This window comes from Vespa crabro, chromosome 21, assembly GCF_910589235.1.
Source record: "Vespa crabro chromosome 21, iyVesCrab1.2, whole genome shotgun sequence".
Classification (NCBI taxonomy): Eukaryota; Metazoa; Arthropoda; class Insecta; order Hymenoptera; family Vespidae; genus Vespa; species Vespa crabro.
Genome location: NC_060975.1, coordinates 864,538 through 883,641, shown reverse-complemented (window position 1 = coordinate 883,641; position 19,104 = coordinate 864,538). Strand labels below are relative to the sequence as shown.

Here is a 19,104-nt window from a genome sequence, read left to right as displayed (position 1 = left end):
CCGAGTATTAATATAATATAATTTTACATTATTACCCATAATTATTTAATATTTTCGATAAAACCTCTAAATATAATTTAGTTCTAAATCGTTGCAAAAAAAAAAAAAGAACATAACCCCAAAAAATTTCGAATAACTAATGCAATCAAAAGAGAAACGTAGTTAAATATATCGTATGATTCATAAAGTATGTATTCTATAAAATATGTTAAAAACGTATATGTCCAATTAAAGAGGTTAGTACTTGCTGGCATTTTTTTTTCATTTATTTGCCTAAAAATTTCATTTTACGAGATAAACAAATGCTTGCAAAATATCAATATATAGAATTATATAAGAAGTAAATATTTCTCGATATGATAAGTATGTTTCAATATTCAATAAAAGCGCCTTTAGTTATTAGTATTGTATCATGCGTATGTCATTCGCATTAACTGCCTTTACTGATACTCTGTGACGGCTAGGGCATTGCATTGTGCGTAGGTTATGCCATATTAGTCAACCTTGTCATAGTAATTCGTGTTGTCAAAATTGACACATTAAAGGTTTGTAAAATATACATATATATATATATATTAAATCATATCAATTTTACAAAATATAAATAATTTTTTTTTTTTTAATGCGAAATATTAGAATCATGTTATTATTCGTTTGTTACGTAATGTATTTATTGAAATTAAAAGACGTAATGGTATTGACAATGCTTTGCTTTACGATATTCTATAGATTGTTAAAGATATTGTGAATTCTATCATCGTATATTTCAGATAAATAATGGGACAATCTCAAGATTGTATCGTAACTCTTCGGGAGCCTTACGACGAAACTGGTGATAATGGATTTATTCTTGGTAATAAATATATTCCAGAGGAATTACTGGCAGAATTTCTTTGTCACGTTGACAACAAAACTCTATTAAATTGTCAGCTGGTCTGCAAACGTTGGAAAATATTAATACATAGCTATGTATGGCGTAAAAAAGCTGAGATGACATTAAATCGTCCACATACATTAGACACAGATATGCCTTGGAAAGCATATTATATGATAGCCAAAAAGAGACCGTTTGAAAAAAATTTAATAAAAAATCATTCAGGAGAATACGGCGTACAAAAATATTGGAAAATCTTTACAGACGGTGGTGATCATTGGAAGGTTGAAAATCCACCTTGTGGAGTTCCACCTATACCAAAAAATGTTCCTGTTTTTGAAAAAAAAGAATATTGCTTTGTAACGTCTTATAATAATTGTTCCAAAATGCAATTAATAGATTTAGAAGCAGAGGGATTGTTGTCGTATGTATTGGACGTTTTACAGCCAACCATAGTGGTAATATTGAATTTATATGAAAGATAAATTTCTTGCTAATAAATATTATATTAATCTGTGGAAAAATATACGTTTGTGTAGGTAAGTGAATGGTATAGTTGTAGATGGGATTGTCCTGCTCATTACGAATGTACAATAGAATTATTAAGGAGCGATAATAAAGTTATGAAAACATTCCAATTTCATGATGATATTGAAGGAGATAAACAAAATCAATGGTTAAATGTTAGTTTTCTTTTCTTTTCCAATTGTATAATAATCTTTGTAAAATATTAAATATAATTTATATACTTTCTTATTATAAACAGGTTAGTCATGAATTTAAAGACTACGGGCTTGGTCTTAAAAAAATTAGTTTCTATCATGGAGGAATGGATAAGTCCTTTTGGGCAGGACATTATGGTAGTAAAATGGCTGGTGCTTGTGTTATTGTTAAAATACCTGAAAATGATGAGCATCGGTGTGAGGAAGACACAGATACAAATACGGATACAGATACGGATACAGATACAGATACATATAAAAGCTCTAATACGGATTAATAAAGAAACTTAATCCATATTCTATATAACAACGTATAAAGTATTTTTTCGATGTAAGATAGGAAGTATTATGAACCTACATTAATATTATTATTATTATTATTATTATTATTATTATTATTATTATTATTATTATTATGTCTAATTTTAAATGGAGCAGTATATGTATTTTTATTTCTATTTGATTCTGTATTTTTTTTTTTTTTTTTTTTTTTTTTTTTTTTAACAATTTCCCTTAGTTAAAAATTTGTAACTAATAGTAATAACGCAAATGTTCATCCCTCATTTAAGTTACATAAAAAAAAAAAAAAAAAAAAAAAAAAAAAATAACTTTTCTACATAATGTCTTAACAAGAAGTCAAATGGATTTATCTTGTTTTTTTTACTTTTTTTTTTTTTTTATTTTTTTACTATAGTAAAAAATACATTATAAACCATTATAATATCGCATAGAAAATAATAACCACTATAAAGCGGCTGAAATAACTTATTAAATGTATTTAAATTTTATTGGAACATTTAAAAAATTTGTGGATATAAGTAGTAGAATAATGTATAGACAAAAAAATTAATGTTAACTTATGCAGTTGTATGAAAACGCGTAAAGTTTACTGTCCTTATTCACGCACCTCATTTTTATAGATAATATAATAAAGAACATGTTTTCTAATATTTTGTATATATGTACAAAGTCAATAGTTTGTATATATATACAAAGATGTGAATAAAAAGATGTGTTTTGTATATTTTATATACACTTGCATTTGTATCCATTCTGTAATTTAAAATATTTATTCCACTGCCTTTTTATTGCAAACGAATATTTTATACGTGCAATATTTTATATTGCTGTATTAAACATGTTCATAAAAGTAAAAACAAAAACAAAAAAATAATGTAAATTAATATTTATAGAACAACATATGTTGTTATAAAAAGAAAAATATAATACATTTATTATTAAACTTACTTTAATCTAAAGCTATAATTAATTTAATCTAAATGCTATTTCAACTAAATTCTGTGGAGCAGAATCCTGATAACATACGTACAACTCTTTTGGATGTGGAGTTGTATATAATCGTCCTATGACCCAATATGTTGTGTTATCCCATTCAAAAAGAATACCATGTTCTTTAATAGCAATTAAACTTTTGTTGATCACAGTTTTATCCATATCTTGATTTAACATTGTTTTAAAACGTATTGTGTTATGTAATAATCGATGTATCATATGCACACATTTGTTAAAATTTATTAAAATTTTGTTGTCTTTTGATGACGTTTCAATTGGATGAGAGGACAACAAAATACCCTCAGTCAAATCCAAATGTACATAATGATATAAATAATTTTTTTCACCTGCAGTCAATTTGTTTGGTAATAAATACTCCACTTGATTTAACAAATTATCCCGTATATTGGATATATCACTATTCATTACCTGACTATCATTCTGAAAAAAGAAAAGAAATAATTTTCTTATTTATGTATATTTTGTTCTTTTTCTTAGAAAATCATTTACAAAAAAAAAAATACATCCTTGGTTAATTGAAGGAAATAATATATTTACCCTGTAAATATCTATATCTGAATCACTATCATCAGAATATTTTGATCCACTACTAATCTTTTCTCTAGTTGCCCGTCTTCCTAATATTGGCATTGCCTCGTCGCTAACTTCACTTATTGCACCTGTTCCTTGACTTAATGAATCTTCTGATGTTTGCAGAGAATATACTAGAATATAATAATAGTATATTCATTTGTTATAAAAAAAAAAAACTAAATAAATAAATAAGAACTAATATAATCACTTAAGTGATTTTACCTGATCCTAAAACTGTTGGGCTTTCTTCTAAATTACGCTTTTTTAAAATTGAAGCCAGTTCTTGTGTCTTTTTATTAGCAGAAGTATTAAGATTTGGCTTAGGTATTACACTTTGTACATCCGATGATTTTATAAAGCCTAACAAATTTTCTGTTATGCTGGATGATTGTTTTGATAACATGCTATCTTCATAAGGAATTACTTCTGGTCTGGCATTAGATGTAATCCATTTTGCAGCTAATGTTGTTATTCCTATTTTCTGTATATGTTTAAGAGTTTCTTGAGCTTCTTCCACATAAAACACATCTGGTCCGGTTGTGTCGTCGTACCTATTAAGATTACAATAAAGTTTTTCTTTTAATTAAAGATTAAAAATTATTAATAAAGAATATAATTTCATTCTTACTTTGCAGTACAACCGCCAGATTCTAAAAGAACTGCTAATAAATCATGTTCATAGCCGACAATAAGTAAAAACCATTTTCCATTTGGAACCAATGGTTGATTAGAACTATGTGTCTCAATATTTCCTCTATTACAGGATAAAGGATAAACTCTTTTCCATATGACAAGAGATTTCACAGGTTCTGTATTAACCAAATTCAGCAAGCCATTTTGTCGTAAAAATGCATGTATTTCAATTAAATCTTCATGAGGTAAATGAGATCCTAGGAGATAACATTTATGATATATACAACTGCCAAGTATTGTATACAGTCTTTGACAATCCATAGGATCTTCATTCTGTATGATATTCACATAAATTTAATTATTACTATCAGGTACAATTTTTTAAATCTTTAGAACTAAATTAAATAAAACATATAAAGAGATATATACCCAGTCTCTATAATCCATAGCTTCCATTTCATTTAATGCAGCATCAATTTGTATTTGAGCATCTCTTGGCAAATGAACAAAATGTGCAACTGAAAAACTACTTTTGAACTTATAATTCTCAAGATTCCTTGTAGAACATTGTAAGTCTATTTCGTTCTTTGAACTGTTAGTATTATCTTCAGAATTCTTTATATCTAATAATCTTTGTATAATTAATAAGAAAAAATGATCTATGCTATCGTAGTTCTCTTGATTTGTAAAACATTTTGTTAATGATTGATAGGTAAATTCTAAAGTCTTGACAATATCTGCAGATAACATACTAACTTCTTCAAGACTACAACTGAAATATTTAATGAATTTTATAAAAAGTTAAAAAAAAAGGTAAACATCTTATAAATAATGTTTAAATTTTATTAATTCCAATATTATTTATATATACTTACCATTTCTCTGGCAATGCAATCAATAATAATTCTTCATTGCAAGGTGTATATACAATGTGCATTTCTTCTCCTGCTATATGTACAGTTGTACTAAAAAAAAGGAAAACGCATATAATTGTTTTCTTTAATAGTATAGCCATATAAAAATTAATGAGAATTTACCTGATTGGTTGTGCACCTACTATCTCTGGTAACAAATGATTTAATGTTATAAAGGCACCTCTTGCTGAACATAAAGTAGAATGTACATTATCAGATCTTGGAAAGGAGTATAATACACCCTGCAATTCTTGACCTGTTTCTGAAAGATCTGTAGTACATAGATATATTATACCAAGCGGATAAATTAATAAACTTTCCATTAAGTTTACACTTTCTCCTTTGTTAACAATATTTTGCACTAATGTTGATTGCTAAAAATATAAATATAATATATGCTCCATATACAATAAATAATTTAACATTATTTATTGTATTTACGATTTAAATTGTAAAATAAAATTACTTTGATTGTATTCATTCCAGGCACTTTTGCTGTAACATCAATCCCTGCAACTCTTTGAAGTTCTAATGTCACCTATATACATAAATATGCTCTCTCAGATATGATATTTAATTATTATAAGAATATATAAAAAAAAAAAAAAAAAAAAAAACATTTAATATTAATTTTTAATACGTATTAGCACGAAGAGAATTATTATCTTACATTTGTTGGAGTAGTTATCTCAGATAATACGTAATCCAAGTTTTGAAATGTAACATTATTTGAATTTATACTCTTTAACCAATCTCCAATTTTAATATTTTTATTTTTCATTGCTTCACCATCTGGTATAAACCCAGCAACCATAACTCTAACTTTATCTGAAAAAGTACCTGGTGTTATACCAAAATATGCTTCACACAATGTGGCTCTTCTCCCTAATTTATGTCTTTTCTCAGGATCAACCCATAAAGTAACTTCACGAATTTCACCTGCCTAAAAAGTTAAAATCAATTTTACTTATTTATTAATTTATTCAAATTACACATTGGAACTATATTATTACATGTACCTGAAAATCTCTAAAAGTAACTTCCTTATTTCCATTTCCTTCCTTTTCTTGACTTCCTCTATTACTACCAACTAAATTAGTATTACCTTTCTTATTTCTTGTACTCCATCTTTTACTATCCTTACGTCTTAATAGACGCATAAGTTTACCTGCTCTAGTACTACGCCTCCGTGTTAATTCTGGTTGTGGACTTTTTCTTGAATCGTCGCAAAATGTTAAACTGCTTGATAAAGTTTCTACTGGAGATTCTATATAGAATACTTCCCCATTTGGTCCAATTTCTGACTCCCATTCGATTATAGAGCTATATGTGAGATTACGTGTAAATAATTAATTTCAATGTATTCAATTTACTTCCATGGAAATTTTATTAATTGTTTCTATACCTGTCACTGTCAGAATAATATGAACCTGTACTTGATCCACTGTCACTTGCCCACCAATTGTGTTCATTATCATCTTGCTTTGTATTTTCCAAATGGCTTGTTTGATCAGGTTTCAATAATAATGTTTTACTCTCTGCATCATTCATTTTTATGCAAAATTTACTATATTCAAGTATGTATATACATTTATTTCACCAAAATATTGTCAAAAAAATTTTTTACACATTATATATAAATATAGATTATAATAATTGTATAATACTTTTAACTATATTTTTACGTTTCAAACCGATTATATTAATTTCCTGTTTAATTCTACCATCTTACACCTATTGGTATTCATATGCCTGGAAGGTTGGGTCAATCTGACTACCTGAATCCAATGGTGTAGGAAAAAAGGGATCAGTATATATATTTCATTTCAACACTATGGCTTTTTCTTATTATTAACATATTATATGAATATAAATATAATTACATATATAAATATATATAGTTATTTCAGATATTAAAATTTATTTATTTACGAAATACTAGAAAAAATAATAATTTATTTCAAGTTTCTTTTTTTTTTTTTTTTTTTTTTTTTTTATAGTACACTATTTAAAAGTCAAGATAATATCTCTTAAAGTAGATGTATAAGTACGTGTCAATAAGAAACAACAGTTGCATACCTATTATTGTAAGAAAATAAAATATTCTAAATCAAATACTTTATCTTACGAGAATAAAATATTTTTCTTTGTCAAGAGAGTTAATGGTTGAAAATAATTAAGGCTAATAAATTTTAAAATATTCGGATATAGAGATTTAATATTAAATTTTATCTTATTGATTGCTTAAGTCTGGATGGTATAGATTTAACTTCACTAAGTTCCTTTTTCTTTTGTGGATCAGGTAGAAAACATTTCCACAATCTTAATGTTTCATCAGCACCTGCGCTAAGAACTGTAGTACCATCAGGAGACATGGCTAAATGTAAAACACGACTAGAATGGCCAGTTAATTCTGCAACTTTTGTCATTCCTGGATATTTCCATATAGTTAATTGATTTTGCGCATATCCATGGCCTGAGATTATTTCTTTATATGTTGAAGACCAAAGCAATGAGCATACTTGTGATTTCGTATCTATACTATTTATACAAGCTCCTGTATTCGAAATGAATCATATATAAATAAGTTTCATGAACATGATTTATAATATTTAAATTAGTATAATAAACAAGTATATAATTGTCTCTTCACCTGTATTACAATTCCAAAATCTAATTGTTCTATCTGCAGTACCACCACCACTAGCTAAAATATTATTTTGCCAAGGACACCATGCAAGTGCTTTTACAGCTGCTTGGTGTTGATTTAATGTGTAAAGAGGTTGAGTATGGGAATGATTTTGTCCAGCAACTACTGGCCATATATAAAGCATATTATCATTGCCACCACTAGCTAAATATTTTCCATCTGGTGACCATTTTAAACCACATACTTCTTGAGCATGTGCATTCATAGATGATATTAAATGTTGACGTTGTCTAACATCATGGTGTACTATTTGACCACCTCTGAAAAAAAGAAAAAAAAAAAGTAATTGTAAGATCTGACACTACATAAAGAATAATATAGTGATAAACATAGTGTCGTCTTCTATATATTTGTTAAAATACCTGCAGCCACTTGTCAAAATATGAGAATTCCATGCAAGAGAACCAACTCTAGCAGCATGACCATTCATTACACGTACTCTCTTTATTTCACTACAATCCCATAGTTCTGTATTACCTACAGTAGTTCCAATAGCTAAATATGGACCTTCCTGAATCCATGCTACAGAACATACATAATCATTGCTTTCTAACTCAAATAGTTGTGCTATAGTGCCTGTTCCAGCATTCCATAAATATACACTATTACCTAAGGCTACAGCTAAAACGTTATTTTCTGACCAGTCAATCAGATTCAAATCTGCAAATAGAAACAATGCATTTAATGACATTGTAATTATACAATGTAATATATATATATATATATATTTTTTTTTTTTTTACTATATACCTACAATAATCATCAATAATTTCTGGTGCATCCAATATTCGATCAGGGGTTTGAGGGATATATCTTGTAGAAGCTTTAACACTGGCTGGTGTTTTTGTTTGACTATAAACAACTCTTAAAGGATTCTGATATCCTTCAGGCGGAGCTGGAGCTTTATTCTGATACGATAAAACTCTCATATTATTGATATCCCCACCATGTAGATTTTCTCCTATCAAACGTTGCATTTCTTTCTTTGTAGGACTTATGTTATCTCCTTTGTCACCATCTTGATCAGCTTGTTGCTGCTGAATCTTAAATAGAAAAAATACAATTTTAGATATTAAAGAGAAGTAATTAATAACAATTAATTTAAAAAAAAAAGTAATAACTAACAATCAATTATAAAAAAAAAAAAAAAGATACCTTATAATAACCTAAATCAAAATTTGTTGTCGATCTGCAAGGAATAAATCTATCTCCACCATTGGGTGTACTAGCAGGAGTATTAACATTACGACCTGTTGTTGAAAATAAAATTAATCTTCATAAATAGTAATAATAAAATTGCCATAAAATTTTATATACCTGGAGATTTTTTATTTCCTTTTGATGGTGTCTTTTTGTTCTTCGAATCATATTTTTTTGTTGGCGATTTCCCTGTAGTGGTATTCATACAAGATCCAGACATAACTTTGCGCGATGAGTTTAAGCTAACATTACTGTAAGAAAAAAAAAGGAAAAAAAAAAAAAAAAGAAAAGGAAAGAAAAAAGAAAACAATTACATATTTTGATGATTGAATGAAAATAACATAATGTGAGATATAATGCACTGCCTTGAATTTGATGCCTCCAAACATTTTTTCTGCCAGCGTGGAAGTGGTCCTTTTATGGCTTCATCCATTCGGGTTAAATTATTTAATTCTTTCATATATTTTAAATGCGACATGATTATAGATTATGTAATAATAAAAACTTAACAACGAAAATTATACAGTATTCACGAACGTATTTTTTACGATGCAGATCTTCCAAATCTTTACGAAAATTAATCTATTAAGAAAAGAACTTCCAGAGTGACTTTTCTAATAAATGTATTGTATGATTAAGTTGCTTAAAAAAAAAAAAAAAAGAAAGAATTACTACATTCACCAGAAATAAAAAATCTTTTACACTGTACAGCAATAAGCTCGTGAGACAACTTTGGGTCATTTAAACGGACGAAACATCTGAAAATCTTCAAGCGACCGTTAAATTTTGAATTTAATACGTCTTTCCTTCTAGGATGGCGCTTCGAAACAATTTTCAGGAGAATTTTCATCAATATTATTTTAATAAAAATAAACGTAATTGTCTTAAGAAATTATAAAAACTAACGTATTTATATCGATTGTAAAACAAATATTTATTTAAAATTAGAATAAAATTAAATCCATATAACTTTTCAATTTCTGTTGCTTTGATTGGCCGAACGAGAGAAAAATCGACTAATCAACATCAAGCTACGATCCGCCATTTTCTTCGAGTTTAAAACCTAACATATTCAAAAAAAGTTTTCCTCCGACGTACAGGACAGATGATTGACATGAAATTCTAATATCAAAGGTGAGAAAATAATAATATTTCGCGGGATAGTACCTATTTTTATTGTTCTCATTTTTTTTTCTTTCGTGCCAATCGATATTTAACTGGAACAGCGACAGAATACAGCGATTTTATGTTGCAGATATAATATACGATAGGATAGAGAGAGAAACAGAGAAAAAGAGAAAGAGAGAGAGAGGGGGTGGGAGGAAGAGAGAAAGAGAGAGAGAGAGAGAGAGAGAGAGAGACGAAGGAGACCTCATTGATAAGGATCAAAATATACGGTACATCGCATATATTTTATTCTACGTTCACCTTATTTATATCGATTTTTTCACGTTTGTTTTCGGTATATTACGTGTCTAAGGAAGAAGAGAAGGGAAAAGAGATCGAAATAATAGTTCTTGCGACGTGCGCCGTACGACGTAGTTATCGCGTCGTAGGCGTAGTAGAGAAAGAGGCGTATGCATGTAAGAAGGTGAAAGGTCGTGATGCTGTTCACGAAGAATTCTTGGCAAGGTTTAAAAGGGTTCAAATCTCGCTCGATTTAGTTCGAAAGATCTCGTATTTGATTTTTCCTCTTTTTTCCTTTCTCCTTGTCTGTTTCTCTCTCTCTCTCTCTCTCTTTCTCTCTCTCTCTCTCTCTCTCTCTATCTATCTATCTATCTATCTCTCTTTCTATCTTCTATACTTGTTCTCTCTTTCTCTATCTTTCTCTCTGCTCCTTTCTAAACCGATTCTCTACGTTCGTTCAGCCAAAGCGCGTACGACGCTGGATATTTCGATGTCTCCGAGAGACGACCAGTCACGTTTTCTTTTTCCAATACTTTTCAACGAAGTCTCCTCGTCATATCGGATACGTTCGAATACAGGCGCCTATCATTTAACATTCCATTGGTATCGTCGATTTAACGCCGCGAGGGTAACCAACATGGCAGCGGAATCAAAAATTGCTCTACCATCGTACGGTGGATAATGAGGGCCTTACAAGCGAGAGATTAGCTAAATCTCGAGACCTGACATTTCAAATAAAGGACAACTACGATGCTTGGATAACAACGTTGTCTCGATGCGAATGAGAGAAAGTGAAATAATGTGCTCTAAATAACGAAATAAAGGGTTAAACTGGCAGAGAGAGAGAGAGAGAGAGAGAGAGAGAGAGAGAGAGAGAAAAAGAGAGAGAGAGAGAGAGAGAGAGAGAGATAGACTTGGCAACGTAACAACTGATCAGCCGCCCCTTCAGTCAAAGTTTGAATCTTTCAACGGTCACGCAAGTAAGTGTCAAGCGTCATCGTACTTATGACGATCTTACTTGCCTTCGTTCCACGAATTTATTGGTTCATTCTTGCATGAATGACGTCTTAGGATCGTCATAATACTTTTAGATTCATAAAAATGACTATTAACATTGTACGTGGGTCGTTCAAATCCAGTTTACCTTTGATATCACCCACTCTAACCTTCCGCGTGTTTACTCACACGTATGCTATATTCGTAAGCATTAATTAAAACTCTGTTATTCTTTATTACATCGCGCATCGATAACAGGTTCGTCCAAGTGCCATTTACGCTTTGGTGGACGATAAATTCTCTCCTTCACGATGGATGTTAACGACGAAGTTTTGGTTTGCGCGGCCGAAATTATAAAAGGTAATCGATCTTCCTTCTTTTTTCTTTCTTTTTCTTTTTTTTTCTTTTCTTTTTTTTTTTTTTTTTTTTTTTATATGTACAAACAATTATCGATTTCTTTCTATTCTTTTCGATATTTTACTATGCTCCTTTTAATAGTTATCATTTTATTTTTTTTACCTTCTTTTAAGAATTTTCCTCATTTATATTTATTTATATCAATTGTTTCTATTTATGTTTAGATCGATTGTACTTTGCAACATTAAAAACAATGGTAAAACCAAAAAGTACACCCAATACTCATTACTTCAGCATTGACGATGAGTTAGTATATGAGAATTTTTATGCAGACTTTGGTCCATTAAATCTAGCTATGTTGTATCAATATTGTCAAAAAGTTAATAAGAAACTTAAGGCAGTAACGCTGAGTAAAAAGAAAATTGTACATTATACTACGATGTACCCAGAAAAAAGAGTGAATGCTGCCTTTCTCATAGGAAGCTATGCTGTAAGAAAATATCATGGTTGTATATCATATATGTAAATATATAAATACATAATTTTCTTTTATATATTTCAGATACTGTACTGCAAACGTACAGTGCAAGAAGCTTACGAGTGTTTGACCAATAGTCCAAACAGTCCACCATTTATGATGTTCCGTGATGCCTCCGTTGGATCACCATGTTACAAAATATCATTATATGAATGTCTTAGTGCTATAGATAAGTGCCATCGTCTTGGTTTTTTTAACTTTCAAAATTTTCGAGTTAAAGAATACGAACATTTCGAAAAAGTTGAGAATGGAGATTTAAATTGGATAGTTCCTGGAAAATTCATTGCTTTCTGTGGCCCACATGCAAAATCTAAAATTGAGAATGGTATATATATTATATATTTATCTTATAATCTTGTAAATACGTGTATATTTTTAATACCGGCTTTGTTTTCAGGATATCCATTGCATGCACCAGAATCATATTTTAATTATTTTCGTCGTAATAATGTCTCTACAGTTATACGACTTAACACAAAAATCTATGATGCTTCGAGTTTCATAGAAGCAGGTTTTGAACACAAAGATCTTTTCTTTGTTGATGGTTCAACGCCAACAGACTCGATTATGCGTCAATTTCTTAAAATATCAGAAAATGCAAGCGGTGCTGTAGCTGTACATTGCAAGGCAGGTCTCGGCAGAACTGGTTCTCTTATAGGATGTTATATTATGAAACATTATCATTTAACTGCTCACGAAACAATTGCATGGATCAGAATATGTAGACCAGGTTCTGTCATTGGACATCAACAGCAATGGCTAGAAAAGTGGGTACTCTTTCCTGAAATCTTTCCAAGTAAATTGTATAACAAATACTTGATGATTTTTAATATATTATATAGTTGACTCAATATCTCTAATTATTTATACATTAGATTTATTATTAGTATATGTTTATTGTGATAAAAGTAAAATTCTCTTTTAGTTGTTAAATAAATTAATATAATTTCGATAGTTACACCTATTTTCTGTAGGCAATAAATCAGCATCATCATTCCGGTGAATTCTGAATTTTGTGCTTCAGAAAAGAGGCGTTTCTTCACTCATTGCTGAAAGAACCACTACATTCTGAGAATAGAAATCCAGTACATAAATATGGTATATATTCAATAATGGGAAGGCCTAAAAACGCATTCCTATTAAATCTAAACAACGCTCGTGTGGTACAAGATAATGTTTCTGGCATAATGCACCGGGTGGATGGAATCAAATTAGATGATTCTACCCCTGTTGCAAGTCTTAAAACAACAAATAGACACTCGTCCTCGACTTTAACGCAAGGTGATAAATTAAATCAAATTAAAGCTAGAAGAAGAAGACTACGTGTAAATCAATCTTCTATTGGCACACCTACCGGATCATCAACAGTTGTTCAGTGAGTTTATCTGTTCATATAAAACTACATAATATGTATTTGTATCATTTAATATAAATAATTATTATGCTTTCAGTCCATATTTAGGACCATTACTGCAAACTAGAAATAAAAAAGGAACAGCTATTGCTACATTAGCTGGAAATAAGGAAAAAGGTCCTTTAAAAAGATTACTAGCGAGGTCTACAGCAACAACAGTTGTTAAAAGGTCAGATTATTTTGAACTATTACCATTCTTATTAACACAATTCTCTTTATCTTTTATCTTCCCTTTTCTGCACTTCTGCCTTGGAGATTTAATAACATGCTTTGAATAATATTAATAAAGCATCTTATATTTCTAATATTGCATGTTATAAACTAAATCTTAGACCTTTCTATCTTTCTATAGAAATTGTAGAAACAGTTGGCTGGTCAACAATAGCTGCGATCCACCTACCCGCCGTGTTAGATCTAAACCAACAACACAGATCCATAATATCAACAACAATACAACTACTACTACTCCTGTTACATCTATATCTATATCAAAACCTGTGAGAAAGGCGAGTATGAGAACTTCATGCATCTCAGAGGTCCATGCTACGAACTCGTCTACAAATCATTCGGTTGCACAACCACAACCAGGCATGAATATGATTCTTAGGTCAGCAGACCGAGTTACCCGCTATCATTCTCTCAGGCAGTAAGTCTCACTAACTGTTACTTTCCAAAGTTGTTTTACAAAGTAACAGTTTTATATTTTCTTCTATCTTTTTCGTTGTTCCTTTTGTGTGTTTTGAGAACACACCAGGAATCCTTTATTCTTATCCCTTTAGGACTTTTCAAGCTTGCTTTACTTCTTCACATAATATTGCTTTCCTTTACTAACAAGAAGTCCAATAATACAATATTAAAGCATGTGGTGGTATATAATTCTATGCAAATTTTATATATATATATATATATATATATATATATATATATACACATCATATACACACGCTTAAATTATTTTAAGAAGATTTTATAACAGAGAGTAATAGAGAGTGGATACATTTCTGGGTACATATTACATTTTTAAGTATTTTACAGTATACAGTATTACAAAAGTATCCCATTTATTTACAAATATAAAGAGAATACTCTTATTTTTATACAATCATAGTAATAAATAGATTATTGATATCAATTAATAGAACACGCGTTATATATGTATATATATATGCCTGCAGCATGGTACTGTTTTGGATTTTTATGTTGGCATGAAGTAAGCATCATTCCTTATAAAATTACCTGGGCCTGGACAAATAATAACGCTGATAAGAATTAGCAATAAAAATTTGTTGTTTGATTTTTTGTTTTTATTTTCCCATATATGAAAATGTATAACATTGTTTATTAAAATCATACGTATGTAGATTTGCCCAGGCCTGAAGAGTATGTAAACTACATTTAGCGCTTAAGCATGAAGTAGTAGCGGAGGTGGCTAACAAACCGATCCCATCTATTTCTATGACTTGCAGTGCGCGCACGACAAAAAGTTGTAAAACTGCATTTATCAGATGACTAACCGATATTCTCAGTGGCGTGGGGGAGGAGAGTCCAGTAACCCGAGCGTCTCACCAGCGCCGAAGATCTCATCGCTTAAACCCCATCATTCAATAAATGCACTTCAAAGATCTTCTATCTCTTCAAATTTAAACAAGTGCAGGTTAGATTTTTATTATCAAGTGAGATTTAAAAATATTGGCAGCCATTTTAACACTGCATTTTTTAAAAATATCACATTTCTCGCTACATTAATATCTTGAAAATATAAAAGTTTTTAAATACCTACCAACCAAGCGGGAGTAACTTATTACATTTACTATGAATACTTATGCAATTTTATTTTAATGGTTCTTCCATTTTGCGACACGTTGAACGCTCGCATGGGAAAAAAAAAGAAAAAAAAGAAAAAAAAAAAGAAAAAGAAGAAAAAAATATTGTCATTTGTATTGTTATCGTCTCGTTTCTTAATCCTCTGCTGGTCAGACAAAAATATGACAAATATATTTTCGAAGATCACATCAATTTCAATTAATTTTCCAATTGGATGATTCTATTATTTCTTTTATCACATTTTAATATTCAAATTTCATTTTATCTATTTTTCAAGAATTTCATTACCGAGTTCTATCATCAAATAATACATGACACATAAATACAATGAGAAACTATTCAGACTCTATAAATGTTAAAATGACAATTTGCCTACTATTAAAAAACAAAAGTTTTGTATTAACATTATATCACATCTTTCACATAACCATTCTGTAAATATTAATTAAAACGACTAAGTGTTTAGATAGGTTCAATCCTTTTAAGCATTTCTTAAATGTTTCATTGCTTTGAGCTCGGTAAAAGGCATTGGGGGACAGAAATTTGCAATTCTGCAGTGCACATATAGTACTAGTTTATGTGTTATTAACAAAGTATAATTGTCTCTATATATATATATATAAAAAAAAAAAAAAGAAAAAGAAAAAAATGCTGTATAGATGTAATAATTATATCATTCTTTTGCTAATGTGTGTTAAAGCAAAGGAAAGATTTTATGTACCATAACATCTTCTAATTTTTAATCAAATAGAAAGTATCAAAAGCTATAGATTTTTAAAAATTATATTACTTCATATAAACTTGTTACACTATCGTATTAAATGCGTAGAATAGTGTGCGTGATTTAAATCTACATTTAAGTAGAAAATATTAATCCTTTGCAGTCGTAAATTCTAGGCCGCTAATTCTCACACGTACGCTAATCGTTTGTTTATATACGGTATAGATATCATACCATTAAAAAAATTGATGGATTTGAAAATAATTGAAGTTAATAGATTAATACAATTACGACCGCAGAGGATTAAAAAAAGAAATATTATTCAAAATGCTACACACAGCTTCATCATGGAGTGAAAATCATTTTTAGATCCTTTGATTGTTTGTACGATTGTATTTTATTATTTTCTTCATTGATTCTTTCTCTCCTTTTTTTTTTTTTTTTTTTTTTTTTTTTGACATTATTGTAATAATGTTAACTTAAAGACATATCACGAAATATAATTATAATAAATACTATTATTACGAAAAATAATTTATGAAATAAAACAAATTAAATTATAACAAAAAATTCTAAAGAGTAAATATTAAAAATATTGTATTGTAAATATTCTCTATTATTAGGTAAAATATTTAAACGATTATTTAAATGAGTATAGAAATTTTTCTTTATGCGAAAATAAAAAAAAAAAAATCTAGTCTGATATATATAATTGAAAAATTTATTTCTTCTTGTGCATATTAAAGGATTTGAAAATGAAAGAAAATATTTCTTCTCCTGATATAGCAATGTGTAGAATGTACATAGAATTATATTATTCGGAATAAGTACAATATTAATGATATAAGCTGTTGCTATTACAAAGTAATATTTGCATTCTTTTTAATTAAGTTTTTCCGAAGATATATAAATAATGTTTTTATATCTAATAATTTTTTTTTATTTTTTTATTTTTTTTTTTTATTTTATTTTTTTTTTTTTTTATTTTTTTTTATTTTTTTTTTCCCCCGTGTAAATTGCATAATCTGTTGGAACAGCTTATACATTTTACGATATCACAAAAGATGCAATTTTATAATTCGCTATGCGAAGACATAATATTGTAATATTTATACATCATTGGTTGTTTCTAACAACTTAGTCAAGTATTCTTTGCTAAGACAATGCACAGAAAATTTACTGTGGAAAATCACAGAAAATGGTTCTAAGGAATTGCATACATTTACATTTAGTAATATGAATAACAAATGGAATGCCATTTCTAAATATTACAGTTTAATGAATCATACAGATTGAAACAACTTGATTAAACAGTTCACATATAATTACAAACACATACATTATTTCTATGAAGTTAAATATTTCCATATTCATCTTAAAACAAAACAAAAAAAAATTAATAAATAAATAAAATAAAACAAAAAAAAAAATGAAGTAGTAATTATCAGTAGAATACAAAAAATATCCTGTTTTCCATCAAACTAAATTTACTAATGTTTCTAAATACACAGATGCTTTTGATGTATATGCGTATCACGTGTACCAAAAATTTATGTGTATGAATTTTTATCCAAACATAATAAGAATAACATTTAACTGAATTGCTTACACAGATATTGTCATTAATGTATGACAGCAGACTATTTTAATAATATGATGTAATCAATGTGTCATAGCAGATCCTAGAGAAGAAAATGTTTTATAGATTTGAAAATATTTGCTAATAATTGTAGATATATAATAGAATATCTGATTTATAAATATATGAATTATCTCTTGTATTTCTGAAAAATAATTTATTTTGTGATTAGGAAATAGTTTTACAAACCCAATAGTTCACATTTGTTTTATTAAAAGGGATTGCAAATTCACATAACAATTTTTAAGGCCTAAACTAAAAAGACCATTATTATGATAATTTGTTACATGTAATTACAAATTGGAATGTTGGATAAAATTGCGCGAGAAAATACCTTTTTATAGATATTATAACACTATGAGTTGTATAAAAATAACATTGATAATTGGTCAATATTTATTTCTCACTGTAATTATTTAGCTAAATTGACATATTTTAAACGGTTATTTAAAAATGCAATTCGTTGAGATAACTGTGATATAATAAGCACACACTTTTGATCTTTCTATTGAAAGGTTTGGCCATTTTAACTATAAGATACATATGTCTCGAAAAGGCCTCCCTTTTTATACATCTGTTGCAAAAAGATTACACAAATTACACGACCAATTATCTGATTTTCCACTTTTCTATGTAATGTTACATTTGTCTGTCTAATATTGATATAAATTTAATATGTTAATATAATGTGTTATAATTGCAAATGTAATGTTACATGCAAAGAGAATACTATTTAATAATATTAAACCTGTGTATAATTCATGCACTTTGGAAAAATATCTTTATTCACTGTTAAGCTTATGTTAAAGTTTAGTATATCGGTAATTAATCATAAGAAATATTGATAAAGTATTATTTAACACTATATACTTACACATTAGGGACTTCTTTTTATAATTACTATCAATGTTTCATGTGCTTTATATATATATGTATAAATAAATATATATATATTTATATATTTATATATTTATATATATATATATATATATATAAATGACACCTAGTGAACTTTATATTGCGTTATACACCTAATAAAGACTATGTATTTTACTTACATAATGTATTTTATGAATATTATAACAATCCCATATACTATAGAAAATAGTGAATGATATAAATAGTACACGTGTTGTCAAGACAAGTACAATTAGTGGATATATAGTTAAATTCAATTGCATGCGCGATTTCAGTATATAAAAAAAAAAAAAAAAAGAAAGAAAGAAAGAAAAAAAAATGAAAGGGAAATAAAATAAGACTCAATCGAA

General features: G+C 28.4%; 4 protein-coding genes across 13 annotated transcripts; 2 read left to right on the top strand and 2 right to left on the bottom strand.

Annotated features, from left to right (window-relative positions):
- Nucleotides 1–95: 95 nt before the first annotated feature.
- LOC124431334 (F-box only protein 44-like) lies at nt 96–1,940 on the top strand. 2 transcript variants are annotated; one of them, XM_046979116.1, is made up of 4 exons: nt 96–236; nt 771–1,332; nt 1,414–1,557; nt 1,641–1,940. In XM_046979116.1, exons 2-4 carry the CDS (start codon nt 778–780, stop codon nt 1,872–1,874), a joined length of 933 nt encoding a protein of 310 aa, XP_046835072.1. In that variant the 5' UTR covers nt 96–236; nt 771–777; the 3' UTR covers nt 1,875–1,940. The 2 variants fall into 2 exon arrangements, with proteins under 2 accessions (XP_046835072.1, XP_046835071.1); XM_046979115.1 differs by lacking the exon at nt 96–236 and adding an exon at nt 267–545.
- A 320-nt stretch (nt 1,941–2,260) lies between these two features.
- On the bottom strand, nt 2,261–6,940 carry LOC124431330 (protein inturned). Of its 2 annotated transcripts, XM_046979105.1 has the most exons (12): nt 6,436–6,940; nt 6,199–6,353; nt 6,050–6,120; nt 5,701–5,973; nt 5,497–5,568; nt 5,154–5,404; nt 4,992–5,081; nt 4,546–4,888; nt 4,112–4,449; nt 3,706–4,034; nt 3,448–3,614; nt 2,261–3,330 (listed from the first exon to the last, which is right to left on the bottom strand). In XM_046979105.1, exons 1-12 carry the CDS (start codon nt 6,579–6,581, stop codon nt 2,863–2,865), a joined length of 2,703 nt encoding a protein of 900 aa, XP_046835061.1. In that variant the 5' UTR covers nt 6,582–6,940; the 3' UTR covers nt 2,261–2,862. The 2 variants fall into 2 exon arrangements, with proteins under 2 accessions (XP_046835061.1, XP_046835060.1); XM_046979104.1 differs by having other exon boundaries at nt 6,050–6,353; nt 6,436–6,939.
- A 142-nt stretch (nt 6,941–7,082) lies between these two features.
- On the bottom strand, nt 7,083–9,814 carry LOC124431332 (cell division cycle protein 20 homolog). Of its 2 annotated transcripts, XM_046979114.1 has the most exons (8): nt 9,306–9,814; nt 9,058–9,191; nt 8,896–8,990; nt 8,495–8,783; nt 8,350–8,400; nt 8,103–8,262; nt 7,684–8,000; nt 7,083–7,587 (listed from the first exon to the last, which is right to left on the bottom strand). In XM_046979114.1, exons 1-8 carry the CDS (start codon nt 9,416–9,418, stop codon nt 7,259–7,261), a joined length of 1,488 nt encoding a protein of 495 aa, XP_046835070.1. In that variant the 5' UTR covers nt 9,419–9,814; the 3' UTR covers nt 7,083–7,258. The 2 variants fall into 2 exon arrangements, with proteins under 2 accessions (XP_046835070.1, XP_046835069.1); XM_046979113.1 differs by having other exon boundaries at nt 8,103–8,400; nt 9,306–9,790.
- Nucleotides 9,815–10,064: 250 nt separating this feature from the next.
- On the top strand, nt 10,065–15,435 carry LOC124431331 (dual specificity protein phosphatase CDC14A-like). 7 transcript variants are annotated; one of them, XM_046979109.1, is made up of 10 exons: nt 10,068–10,337; nt 10,809–11,327; nt 11,602–11,703; nt 11,925–12,190; nt 12,263–12,563; nt 12,636–13,005; nt 13,263–13,613; nt 13,690–13,821; nt 14,005–14,298; nt 15,179–15,435. In XM_046979109.1, the coding sequence occupies exons 3-10, from the start codon at nt 11,655–11,657 to the stop codon at nt 15,258–15,260; spliced, it is 1,845 nt and encodes a 614-aa protein (XP_046835065.1). In that variant the 5' UTR covers nt 10,068–10,337; nt 10,809–11,327; nt 11,602–11,654; the 3' UTR covers nt 15,261–15,435. The 7 variants fall into 7 exon arrangements, with proteins under 7 accessions (XP_046835068.1, XP_046835065.1, XP_046835063.1 ...); XM_046979107.1 differs by having other exon boundaries at nt 10,068–10,572; XM_046979108.1 differs by having other exon boundaries at nt 10,203–10,337; nt 10,421–11,327.
- The last annotated feature ends 3,669 nt before the right edge of the window (nt 15,436–19,104 follow it).